This window comes from Schistocerca nitens, chromosome 2 (genome assembly GCF_023898315.1).
Source record: "Schistocerca nitens isolate TAMUIC-IGC-003100 chromosome 2, iqSchNite1.1, whole genome shotgun sequence".
NCBI classification, from domain to species: Eukaryota; Metazoa; Arthropoda; class Insecta; order Orthoptera; family Acrididae; genus Schistocerca; species Schistocerca nitens.
Window position 1 is genome coordinate 525,934,101 of NC_064615.1, and position 14,235 is coordinate 525,948,335.

The 14,235-nt window shown below is 41.5% G+C and overlaps 1 protein-coding gene across 1 annotated transcript in view; it reads right to left on the bottom strand.

Annotated features, from left to right (window-relative positions):
- Positions 1–11,909, bottom strand: part of LOC126235135 (juvenile hormone esterase-like) — an 82,554-nt gene extending 70,645 nt beyond the window's left edge. Inside the window, exon 1 of the mRNA XM_049943868.1 lies at positions 11,727–11,909. Coding sequence (XP_049799825.1) covers positions 11,727–11,909 — 183 coding nt within the window. The remainder of the gene's footprint in view (positions 1–11,726) is intronic.
- Positions 11,910–14,235: the final 2,326 nt, after the last annotated feature.

Here is a 14,235-nt window from a genome sequence, read left to right on the forward strand (position 1 = left end):
ACTTAACATCTGTGGTCATCAGTCCCCTAGAACTTAGAACTACTTAAACCTACCTAACCTAAGGACATCACACACATCCATGCCCGAGGCAGGATTCGAACTTGCGACCGTAGCAGTCGCGCGGTTCCGGACTGCGCGCCTCCGACTGAGGTCTTTTGGTGCAGAGCCTACTGGAGGGTCTGAATCAGAGGCTCAGGCGGTTCTGTGACCGTGTAGGCTGCAGATTCCGTGACTTGCGCCATCGGGTGGTGGGTTTCCGGGTTATGCGTTATAGGTCACGAGTCCACTACACACAGGAGGCGGCTACACCGGTAGCGGCGGCTGTGTGGAAGGGACTGGGCGGTTGTTTTTTTTTTTTTTTATTGTTCCGTGGGACCACATTTAGGAGAAATCTCCATGGTCATGGAACGAGTCAATACATGAAATTATAACACGATTGTAGAAACAGATGAAATCAAATATAAGAAACATATTCAGGCGACAAGTCGTTAGTTTAAATAAAGAAATTCAAGAATGTAACACTGGAATTTGCTTAATTTTTGAGCTCTTCCAGGAGCTCCTCGACAGAATAGAAGGAGTGAGCCATGAGGAAACTCTCCAGTTTGGACTTAAAAGTGTTTGGGCTACTGCTAAGATTTTTGAGTTCTTGTGGTAGCTTATTGAAAATGGATGCAGCAGAATACTGCACTCCTTTCTGCACAAGAGTCAAGGAAGTGCATTCCACATGCAGATTTGATTTCTGCCTAGTATTAACTGAGTGAAAGCTGCTAACTCTTGGGAATAAGCTAATATTGCTAACAACAAACGACATTAAAGAAAATACATACTGTGAGGGCAATGTCAAAATTCCCAGACTATTGAATAGGGGTCGACAAGAGGTTTTCGAACTTACACCATACATAGCTCGAACAGCCAGTTTTTGAGCCAAAAATACCCTTTTTGAATCAGAAGAATTACCACAAAAAATAATACCATATGACATAAGCGTATGAAAATATGCGAAGTATACAACTTTTCGTGTTGAAATGTCACTTATTTCAGATACTGTTCTAATGGTAAATAAAGCGGCATTTAGTTTCTGAACAAGATCCTGAACATGGGCTTTCCACAACAGCTTACTATCTATCCATACACCTAGGAACTTGAACTGTTCAGTCTCGCTTATAACATGCCCATTCTGTCTGATTAAAATGTCAGTTCTTGTTGAATTGTGAGTTAGAAACTGTAAAAACTGAGTCTTACTGTGATTTAGCATCAAATTATTTTCCACAAGCCACGAACTTATATCATGAACTACATTATTTGATAATGTTTCAATATTACACACAAGATCCTTCACTACCAAGGTGGTGTCATCAGCAAACAGAAATATTTTTGAATCACCTGTAATACTAGAAGGCATATCATTTATATAAATAAGAAACAGCAGTGGCCCCAGCACCGACCCTTGGGGAACACCCTATTTAACAGTGCCTCATTGGGACTGAACATCATTACCACTCTCAATATTGCGGAGGATTACCTTCTGCTTTCTGTTCTTAAAGTAGGAGGCGAACCAATTGTAAGCTACTCCCCTTACTCCATAATGTTCCAACTTCTGCAGTAATATTTTGTGGTCAACACAGTCAAAAGCCTTCGTTAAATCAAAGAAAACACCTAACGTTCGCAACCTTTTATTTAATCCGTCCAAAACCTCACAGAGAAAAGAGACTATAGCATTTTCAGTTGTTAAGCCATTTCTAAAACCAAACTGTACATTTGACAGCAAATTATGTGAATTTAAATGCTGCAGTAACCTTGTATAAACAACCCTCTCGATAACTTTAGCAAACACCGATGGAATAGAAATAGGTCTATAATTGTCAACATTATCCCTGTCTCCCTTTTTATAAAGTGGCTTCACTACCGAGTACTTCAATCGGTCAGGAAACCGACCACTCCTAAAGGAAAAGTTACAGATATGGCTAAGTACTGAGCTAATATACGTGGAACAATACTTCAGTATTCTGCTAGATACCCCGTCATATCCATGAGAGTTTTTGGTCTTTAGTGATTTAATTATTAACTCAATCTCCCTCTTGTCAGTATCATGGAGGAGCATTTCAGGTAACAGTCTCGGAACACTTTTTCTAAGAGCGCTATATGATTCCCTGTTGGGACTAGGTTTCTATTTAGTTCACCTGCTATATTCAGAAAGTGATTATTAAGTACTGTACATATATGCGACTTATCAGTAACACAGACATCCCCACTATGCACTGATTCTATATTCTCGACCTGTCTCTGCAGACCAGCCACTTCCTTTACGACTGACCATATGGTTTTAATTTTATCCTGAGACTTAGCTATTCTATCTGCATACCACATACTTTTTGCCTTCCTAATAACTTTTTAAGCACCTTACAATACTGTTTGTAATGGGCTGCTGCATTTAGATTGTGACTGTTTCTAACGTTTTGATATAATTGCCACTTTGTTCTACAAGATATTCTTATCCCTTTAGTCAGCCACCCAGGCTGCCTGTTTGTGCTAGTACCCTGTTTTGAACGTTCTAACGGAAAGCAACTTTCAAAGAGCACGAGAAAAGTCTTGAGGAAAGCATTATATTTATCGTCTACTGTATCAGCACTATTAACATCTTGCCACTCTTGTTCCTTGATAAGGTTTACAAAAGTCTGTACAGCAACTGGATCAGCTTTCCTAAAAAGTTGGTAACTATATTTAACATGTGTTGCAGCACAAAAATCTTTTAGACTTAAAATTTGTGCATCATGATCTGAAAGGCCATTCACCTATTTGCTAACAGAATGCCCTTCTAATAATGACGAATGAACAAAAATATTGTCTATGGTTGTTCTACTGTTCCCTTGCACTCTCGTTGGAAAGAATACGGTTTGCATAAGATTATATGAATTAAGGAGGTCTACCAGCATCCTTTTCCTTGCACAATCACTTATACAATTAACATTGAAGTCACCACATATAACTAACTTTTTGTATTTCCTATAAAGTGAACCAAGAACCTCCTCTAGCTTTAGCAAAAATGTTGTGAAATCAGAGTCTGGGGATCTATAAATAACAACAGTAAGAAGTTTAGCTCCACTAAATTTAACCACACCTGCACAACATTCAAACACCTTTTGAGTGCAGTACTTTGAAACATCAATTGACTCAAATGGGATACCGTTTTTCGCATACATGGCTACTCCCCCACACCGCAAAGAGCTCCTAGAAAAGCTACCAGCCAACCTGTATCCCGGTAAAGGAAGCCTGTGAATTATCTCCTTATTTAAGAAGTGTTCAGATATACCAATAATTTCAGAGTCAACATCTATAAGCAGTTCACTAACTTTATCTCTAATACCTTGTATATTTTGATGAAATATACTAATTCCCTCATTAATCGGATACCCAAGCTTTGTAGAAAGTGCTTTCTTTGTTAGAGAGACTTCCCTTAAGCGGGAATACCTATCAGCTGACTTCAATCTAAAAAAGGTACAGCTCTAACACCCACAACAACCGGAATTTTCCCATGAGTGATCCCACCACCCCCACCTATGCTGTCACCTATAAGTTTTGCCAACCTCCCCTTCCCATACCTGTTGAGGTGTAGGCCATGTCTAGTGAAACCCGTCCTGCTGATAGACTCCACCGACACCACTGAAATGTGACTCTTGCCTTCTGTCATCAGCGCACCCCCAAGTCTCATGTTATTACGCCTGACGGCTGTATTAAGATGAGGCCGATCGTGACGCTGAAACAGTTCCACGAAATGCACATTCGTGTTGCCAGTCTGAGTGGCTATCTTTTCCAGGTCACCTTCTATGTCATACTTCCCATCCCTATCAATACTATTACCAGCCCCACCCACAATCACTACCTGGTCCTCTTTAGTAAAATCCCTACATAAGCCCTCTATGTTAAAAGTCACCTGAGCCAATCCTGCATTAGGCTTCACAATGCTGGTGACCTGGTACTCACTCCCCAAAACTTCCTGCAACTGCTGGCCTACACCTCTACCATGAGAACTACCTAACAGCAGAACCTTCTTCTTTCTCTTAGACTTTGCAACTGTCCTAGCCACCGTAACTGCTGAGGTCTGCTGCATACTTCCTACATCTACAGTTACTAGAGATTCCTCTCCACTAGACTCTGACAGTTGGTCATATCTATTACAAACACCAATAGTAAAACTATCTGAAAATCTCCTTCTCCTAGCAGATCTCTTGCCAACAGCCAGCTCCCATTCCCCAACCCCCTTCTCCCTCCTCATTCTATCTAGCTCCTCCTGTGCGTTTTTCAACTGCACCCGAAGGGCACAGATCTTACGCTCCTGCTCCTCTATCAGCTTACTCTTGCTACATAACCTGCAGTTCCAGGAGAGGATCTCACCAGAATGCCCACTGGCTTCCCCACTGCATTCCCCCCAGTGAAAATACTTCGAACAAGTCTCACACCGCAATCCACTACTCACGAACCTACGGCAAAGCCCACACTTCTCGCTCATAGTAAAATTTTACAATTATTGAAACAAGAAAACAACTTTATCTAAGTTCCGCTACTACAATAAGAAGATGTTAAAAACTGACTACAATAATCACAAACTTGCTCTACAAGGGAAGTAACTACTATTATTGACAGTATTAATCAACAACAAATGAGAATATAAGGTTAGAGGGTCTCAGGGAACCACAGAAAGGACGTCCGTCTAATAGTGGGCAGGTAAAACACAGTCAGGTACTTGTAGAAACGATTGGTATTGTAGACTATCGTAGCTATGTTGGGAAAGAACCCGAGCTCCAAGCCCAAATAGAAAGCACTGAAGCTCAAACAGTTGTAGGTACAGTGAGCTGGCTAAAGCCGAAAATAAAATCAGCCGAAATTTTTTCAAACGATCTAACAGAGTTCAGAAAGGATAGATTAGATACAAGTGATGGTGGAGTATTTATTGCTGTCAGAGGTAGTTTGCCTTGTAGCGAAATTGAAGTAGATAGTTCGTGTGAAATAGTATGGGTAGAGGTTATACCTGACAATCGGACTAAACTGTTAATTGGATCGTTTTAGCGACCCCCCCCCCCCCCCCTGGCTCAGAAGATATAGTTACTGAATAGTTCAAAGAAAACTTGAGTCTCATTTTAAATAAGTACTCCGCTCATATAATTATAGTCGGTGGTGGCTTTAATCTACCCACGATATGCTGGAAAAATTATACGTTTAAAGCCGACGGCAGGCACAAAACGTCATTCGAAATTGTACTGAATGCTTTCTTGGAAAATTAATTTGAACAATTAGCTCATGAGCCCTCTCGAAGCGTAAATGGTTGTGAAAGCGTACTTGACCTTTCAGCAACAAAGAATCCAGGAGAAATAGTGAGTATCGTGACGAATACAGGGATTAGCGACCACAAGGCAGTTTCTGCTAGGCTGAATACCGTAACACCTACAACCATCAAAAAGAAACGCTAAGTATATCTATTTAAAGAAGCTGATAAAAATGCTCTTAACGCCTTTTTAAGAGACAGGCCTCACTCCTTCCGATCTAATCAAGTAAGTGTAGAAAAGTTGTGGAATGTTGAAAAATGGTTCAAAGGGCTCTGAGCACTATGGGACTTAACTTCTGAGGTCATCAGTCGCCTAGAACTTAGAACTAATTAAACCTAACCAACCTAAGGACATCACACACATCCATGCCCGAGGCAGGATTCGAACCTGCGACCGTAGCAGTTGCGCGGTTCCGGACTGAGCGCCTAGAACCGCTAGACCACCGCGGCCGGCGAGGAGAGAGCAGATAGGTGGAAAGAATACATTGAAGGCCTCTATGAGGGCGAAGATTTGTCTGATGTGATAGAAGAAGAAACAAGAGTCGATTTAAAAGAGATAGGGGATCCAGTATTAGAATCGGAATTTAAAAGAGCTTTGGAGGACTTACGGTCAAATAAGGCAGAAGGGATAGATAACATTCCATCAGATTTTCTAAAATCATTGGGGGAAGTGGCAACAAAACGACTATTCACGTTGGTGTGTAGAATATATGAGTCTGGCGACATACCATCTGACTTTCGGAAAAGAATCATCCACACAATTCCGAAGACGGCAAGAGCTGACAATTGCGAGAATTATCGTAAAATCAGCTTAACAGCTCATGCATCGAAGCTGCTTACAAGAATAATATACAGAAGAATGGAAAAGAAAATTGAGAATGCGCTAGCTGCCGATCAGTTTGGCTTTAGGAAAAGTAAAGGGACGAGAGAGGCGATTCTGACGTTACGGCATAATAATGGAAGCAAGGCTAAAGAAAAATCAAGACACTTTCATACGATTTGTCGACCTGGAAAAAGCGTTCGACAATATAAAATGGTGCAAGCTGTTCGAGATTCTGAAAAAAGTAGGGGTAAACTATAGGGAGAGACGAGTCATATACAATATGTACAACAAACATGAGGGAATAATAAGAGTGGACGATCAAGAACGAAGTGCTCGTATTAAGAAGGGTGTAAGACAAGGCTGTAAGCCTTTCGCCCCTACTCTTCAATCTGTACATCGAGGAAGCAATGATGGAAATAAAAGAAAGGTTCAGGAGTGGAATTAAAATACAAGGCGAAAGGATATCAATGATACGATTCGCTGATGACATTGCTATCCTGAGTGAAAGTGAAGAAGAATTAAATGATCTGCTTAACGGAATGAACAGTCTAATGAGTACACAGTATGGTTTGAGAGTAAATCGGAGAAAGACGAAGGTAATGAGAAGTAGTAGAAATGAGAACAGCGAGAAACTTAACATCAGGATTGATGGTCACGAAGTCAATGAAGTTAAGGAATTCTGCTACCTAGGCAGTAAAATAATCAATGACGGACGGAGCTAGGAGGACATCAAAAGCAGACTCGCTATGGCAAAAAAGGCATTTCTGGCGAAGAGAACTCTACTATTATCAAATACCGGCCTTAATTTGAGGAAGAAATTTCTGAGGATGTACGTCTGGAATACAGCATTGAATGGTAGTGAAAAATGGACTGTGGGAAAACCGGAACAGAAGAGAATCGAAGAATTTGAGATGTGGTGCTATAGACGAATGTTGAAAATTAGGTGGACTGATAAGGTAAGGAATAAGGAGGTTCTATGCAGAATCGGAGAGGAAAGGAATATGTGGAAAACACTGATAAGGGGAAGGGACAGGATGATAGGACATCTGCTAAGACATGAGGGAATGACTTCCATGGTACTAGAGGGAGCTGTAGAGGGCAAAAACTGTAGAGGAAGACAGAGATTGGAATACGTCAAGCAAATAATTGAGGACGTAGTTTGCAAGTGCTACTCTGAGATGAAGTGGTTAGCACAGGAAAGGAATTCGTGGCGGGCCGCATCAAACCAGTCAGTAGACTGATGACCAAAAAAAAAAAAAAAAAAAAAAAAGATGAGATACAGAAGGAATTAGAGAATGAAAAAGGTTACAAAGGGTATCAATTTACTTTCCAGCCTTTGGAATCAAAATGTATATATCATCATGAAAGCTTAATAGATACATCGAATTTACCTTCTTATATTGGATAGTAGTTCCTGTTTTCATAGCAAAAAACAAAATTTAGTACAAATCATTGTTCTTGAAAACAAAGTGTTCTTGAATTTATATGGCCACGTAAATAGAATGATTAGATATATTGCTCTTTCCCTTAATGTTTGCCTGTGAACGCCGGAAGCAAATGCATACCGGTTTCTAATACACTCTAAGAGAAAAAAAAGCAATCCATCACCAAGCAATTATTCCAATGGGACAGAAATAGGTAGATGCTCTGTACATGTAGAGGCAAACAAATGATTACATTTTCAGAAAGAACAGCTTCACAAACTGAGTAAGTTATTAAAGCGTTGGTCTAACTCTAGCACTTAAACAAGCAATTATTCGGCTTGGCACTGATTGATAGGAGTAATTGGATGTCATCCAAAGGGACATCGTCCCAAATTTTGTCCAGTTGGTGGGTTAGATTGTTTTGGGTTCCGTGTCTGCTTTTTACTGAAGCAAATGTGTTCGTTAAATTGCGGTCATTATAAATTCTTAAACTATGTAGAGGTTAATTTTTGCTGCAGAAGTCATTGTCTCGTTTGAGTCAATGTCGACGTTGACGGGACACGCAAACGGTATCTTCCTTCCTTCCGTCTCCTGATCGTTATCCTCCTAAATCGTTATCCACCTGAACCAGCACTCCATCTCCTGTTTGCCAATGGCATGTCGAACTGTAACCCTTGTCCTTTACCATATATTACACATAATGAAAATTCAACTGGTCTTGCTGTATAGAACTGTCGAGAGGTTAATGGATAAAAAGTTATCGATAGCCTATGGGTAACAGCTAGAGTCGATGTGGTACCTCAGCCTACCGGATTTGTAGAAAGGTCTCTGTGAAACTTTAGAAAGTAAGAAAGCTGTACTAATTAATCGAAGCTTGAAAGTGTGAAGTATGTTTATGTTATATGTATTATCTGGGAGAGTGATGATCGTAAATACGAGGACGTGAGTCATAACCTCGATTTGGGAGACAGAAAAAGTCTCATGAGAATGAACTTCAGTGTAAATTTCACTACTGAGTTATGTCAGTCTGAGACTAAAGCATTACCAGTATATTCTATTCCTGGGAAAGGCATTGCCATTTTAAAAATTTTTATTTTCATATTTTAAATGTAACAATTTTATTTATTTAGCTCTTTTCAACCACTCAGCATCAAAATTTACCCGATAATACGTCTCAGACTTTCCTGTAGTCTCTCTTTTCTTCCTATTCCATCTGCTTCAACAACCTGTGTCATCATCCTGAATATTCAGATTGTCTTCTGGAAACGGATATGTTCTGCTCTGCTGTCTGTGAATTCCTTTAACGAATGCTTTAATTGTTTCATAGCCCTTTATGACTTCTTTAATTCTTTTTTTTTTCGTTACCATGTCGCTGTCTTGTTCATTGTTTATCGAATCTCCACATTTTCTTTTATATCACTATTCATAATTATTTGAAACAGCACGATTACTAGAAAGATGAAGTACTGGGTGGTGGAAAGATATGGGCAAATCGCTTTCCGAACATGTATTTCCACGTCAAAAGTGTTCGCATTCTCATTGTGGACAACGATCTAAGGCTTATCAATTTACTATTGGAGTTCGTGTTGTACTGGAGAGACGAGAAAAAGGAGAATGGGAATAAATAGAGATTTGTCGCCGGATGTTCGTCTTGCACGAAATTTTTCAGAAGGAAACCCTGTACTGCCGATAAAACTAGTCGCCTATGAGTTAGGCTTTGTTATTCATAATGAGCTTAACATTGCTATCGCAGAATTTTGTGGGGTACAGCTGGTAATAACACATTCAGTAAAGGAAGTAAAATCTACGTTTACAGTATGTAGAGCTTTATGGAACGTTTTTGACAACGTTGACTAGATGGCAGCAAGGAAAAATGCGAGGAGCGATAGGTTATCACACAACTTGTACGGAGAGCAGACTGCATTTGCTGTGATATGATAGGGACTCTGTGATTGAGAAGTAAGTGAGACAGGGCTGTATCCCATCACCAATGTTATTCAGTCTGTATACTGAACAAGTATCGGTATCCAACGAGAACTTCGGAAAGGTATTTAAAGTTCGGGGTCACGAAATTAAAACTTTGAAGTTTTGCCATTGACATTGTAATTCTGTCAGTCTGTTAGGATCTGACAAATCGGTCGAACAGAGTAGGCGCTATCTTGAAAAGAGGTAGCCAGGTGGACATCAGTAAAAAATAAAACATGGTCAAAGAAATGTATCAGAATTAAACCCTATCATAAGGAAATTGAATATACAAACTGAACACTGTAAGAAGTAGATGAGTTATGAAATTGGGACAGAAAGGTAACTGAAAATAGCCTAAGTACTTGTGCAAATGATTCAAAATACAGATTCACAACAGTAAAAAATATGATCCAAAAAAGATAAATTTGGTGACAAAATTTCTGAACATAAATTCCTGCAAGAGTAGCCTTGTAGAGAAGCGAAACTTAGTTGATACACACCATACAGAATAAATGAACTGAAGCTTTTGAAATGTGGTGCTACAGAATTATGCTCAAGGTTAGATGGGTAAGTAAGGTTCCACGTTCTCGCCCTAGACGGGCGAAACGGGCCTGACCTGCCGCCGTGTCGTCTTCTGCCAAAGGCGTCATAGGAAACGGTATACAGATGGACAGCTCACCGTTCTCCAGATCGTTATGGGATCTCTTGACCTTGACATTGCTACTGGTCGGACGCGTGGCTCCTCAATTGGCCTCACGAGGATGAATACGCACCGTAACAGCTGTCCCAAAAAGTAAAAGACACTGGCGATTCCGGGGATCGAACCCTTGTTATTCACAGAGCAGACAGACGAAGTGACAACTCTCCTGCTGAGGCGGATTAGTTGGACAGTGGACAGAGTGGACGATTAATGAATAGGAACTGAGTCGAACTGGTGATAAAATAAATTTGTGTCACAACTTCATTAAAACAAGATACCAGCTGGTAGCACTCGTACTGTAGCAGCAACGGATTATCAGTTTGGTAATGGCGGAGAGCATGGTTCGTAAAAACTGTAGAGGGAGTACTTCTTGCATAATACGGTATACAATTTCGAATGAATGTAGGCTGCAGTAGTTTTGCGTGGACGTAGAGGATTGCACACGAGTTAAGAGTTTGTAAGTAGGCTGTTTACGTTTTCTTATTGGTAACGCCACGTAGCGCTCTGTATGAAAATCACTAGCTGTGCTGTGTGCAGTCTGTGGCTAGTTTGCATTGTTGTCTGCCATTGTAGTGTTGGGCAGCTGGATGTTAACAGCACGTCGCGTTGCGCAGTTGGAGGTGAGCCGCCAGCAGTGGTGGATGTGAAGAGAGAAATGGCGGAGTTTTGAAACTTGTAAGACTGCATGTCATGAACTGCTATATATATTATGACTTTTGAACACTATTAAGGTAAATACATCGTTTGTTCTCTATCAAAATCTTTCATTTGCTAACTATGCCTATCAGTAGTTAGTGCCTTCAGTAGTTTGAATCTTTTATTTTGCTGGCAGTAGTGGCGCTCGCTGTATTGCAGTAGTTCGAGTAACCAAGATTTTTGGTGAGGTAAGTGATTTGTGAAAGGTATAGGTTAATGTTAGTCAGGGCCATTCTTTTGTAGGGATTTTTGAAAGTCAGATTGCGTTGCGCTAAAAATATTGTTTGTCAGTTTAGTGTTGATCAGTACAGGTAAAGAGTGAAATGTCTGAGTGCGTTCAGTTCTGCTCAGCTGTTTGAAAAGCAAATAATGTAAGAGTTTTATCAGCACAGTAATTAACTAATTTTTCTAAGGGGACGTTTCAAGTTGTATCGTGGCAGCCTTCGTCCTTACGTGTACTGAGAACCGAGAGAGGTTATAATAAGTGAACAGTATCGAATTGTTTAAGATGTGTTGTAGAAGGATGCTGGAAAGTGGGTGGATTGATTAGAAAGGGCGAGGGAGAGAATTGTTTTAGACGCAGGGAATGTCCATGGCACAAGAGCGGGCTCTAGAGGGAAAAAATTGTAGAAGACAAAAGTTGGGTTATATTTCTAAAATAACTGAAGACGATGGGTGTACGTGCTTTCTCAGATGAAGAGATTGGCACGGGAGAGGACGTAGTGGCGGGCCACGTGTTCCAGATTACTGATGACTCAGAAGTGAAATGCACTAAATGGATTAGCTTTATCAGACTACTTGATCATAGTAAATGTAGTTCTTAAGAGAGCTCGCCTTCAACCTGAGACGGCCGACAGGCGGCAGTGCATACGGGATGGCCTGGAAGGCGCTGTAGGGCCTGCCGGAGGGCGCCTTGGCCTTGCGGCCCCTGAGCGTGCCCTGCGGGATGGTCACCGTCACCGCGCCTCCTACTCGTGCCATGTCTGCCGGCCGTCTGACCCGGTGGTCAGCCAGCCGCGCCCGGTGTGTCTGAGATAGCGGGACACCGCTCCGTTATCAGTGAGATATCAGTTCCTCGAAGGTTACCACCGGCGCTGAAACTGAATGGTATGCACATCACTCGTTGGCTCGTTAGTACTCTTCAGCTCCCCTAAATCCGACGCAGTAGATCATTTTGTGAAAGTAATCCACATACGGAATGACGCGTTCATTAATGAATTAAGGTAGTGAGTTTTTCTAAATAAAAGGCCGTGTTGATGTGTGTTATAAGCATTATAGTACACCACTGGCCACTAAACTTACAAGATTAACAAACATCAATTTGGGTTAAAAACTGCGCTACATGCCTGGGTATGCCAGTGATGACCATATCAACGCGACCCTGCAGAGTAGGTAGGAATGATTCCATCTCCATTCAGAACACAAGGCAATATTACACAGCCCGTTTCTCTTTCAGTAATTGCAGTTGAATGCTTTTTTATGAGAAGATCGTATTATGGAAGATGGAGAGATGCCTGAAACCATTTATCGAATTAGACAGCTGCAGAATCGTGGGCCATCAACAATCAATACAGAATCGATGGATGCAGGAAGACCATACTCCACGCTATGCACGATCGCTGCCGCTCCATGCGAATAGCGCCAGAAAGGTCAGATGGATCACAATTGGTAGCGAGATCAGATACGGATGAAACTGTACAAGGAGAAGAGGACGGAGGGACGGGGTGTCAAGTAGTAACTCGTTCAGGAAACATCCCCCAGGCTGTGCCTAACCATGTCTACATCTACATCTACACCCATACTCCGCAAGCCACCTGACGGTGTGTGGCGGAGGGTACCCTGAGTACCTCTATCGGTTCTCCCTTCTATTCCAGTCTCGTATTTGTTCGTGGAAAGAAGGATTGTCGGTATGCTTCTGTGTGCGTTCTAATCTCTCTAATTTTATCCTCATGGTCTCTTCGCGAGATATACGTACGAGGGAGCAATATACTACTAGACTCTTAGGTGAAGTTAGGTTCTCCAAACTTTAAAAAAAGCCCGTACCGAGCTACTGGGCGTCTCTCCTGCAGAGTCTTCCACTGGAGTTTCTCTATCATCTCCGTAACGCTTTCGCGATTACTAAATGATCCTGTAACGAAGCGCGCTGCTCTTCGTTGGATCTTCTCTATCTCTTCTATCAACCCTATCTGGTACGGATCCCACACTGCTGAGCAGTATTCAAGCAGTGGGCGAACAAGCGTACTGTAACCTACTTCATTTGTTTTCGGATTTCATTTCCTTAGGATTCTTCCAATGAATCTCAGTCTGGCATCTGATTTACCGACGATCAACTTTATATGATCATTCCATTGTAAATCAATCCTAATGCGTACTCACAGGTAATTTATGGAATTAACTGCTTCCAGTTGCTGACCTGCTATTTTGTAGCTAAATGATAGGGATCTATCTTTCTATGTATTCGCAGCACATTACACTTGTCTACATTGAGATTCAATTGCCATTCCCTGTACCATGCATCAATTCGCTGCAGATCCTCCTGCATTTCAGTACAATTTTCCATTGTTACAACCTCTTGATACACCACAGCATCATCTGCAAAAAGCCTCAATGAACTTCCGATGTCATCCACAAGGTCATTTATGTGTATTGTGAATAGCAACGGTCCCATGACACTCCCCTGCGGCACAGGTGAAATCACTCTTACTTCGGAAGCCTTCTCTCCATTGAGAATGACATGCTGCGTTCTGTTATCTAGGAACTCTTCAATCCAATCACACAATTGGTCTGAGAGTCCATATGCTCTTACTTTGTTCATTAAACGACTGTGGGGAACTGTATCGAACGCCTCGCGCAAGTCAAGAAACACGGCATCTACCTGTGAACCCGTGTCTATGGCCCTCTGAGTCTCGTGGACGAATATCGCGAGCTGGGTTTCACACGACCGTCTTTTTCGAAACCCATGCTGATTCCTACAGAGTAGATTTCTAGTCTCCAGAAAAGTCATTATACTCGAACGTAATACGTGTTCCAAAATTCTACAACTGATCGACGTTAGAGATATATGTCTATAGTTCTGCACATGTGTTCGACGTCCCTTCTTGAAAACGGGGATGACCTGTGCCCTTTTTCAATCCTTTGGAACGCTACGCTCTTCTAGAGACCTACGGTACACCGCTGCAAGAAGGGGGGCAACTTCCTTCGTGTACTCTGTGTAAAATGGAACTGGTATCCCATCAGGTCCAGCGGCCTTTCCTCTTTTGAGCGATTTTAATTGTTTCTCTATCCCTCTGTCGTCTATTTCGATATC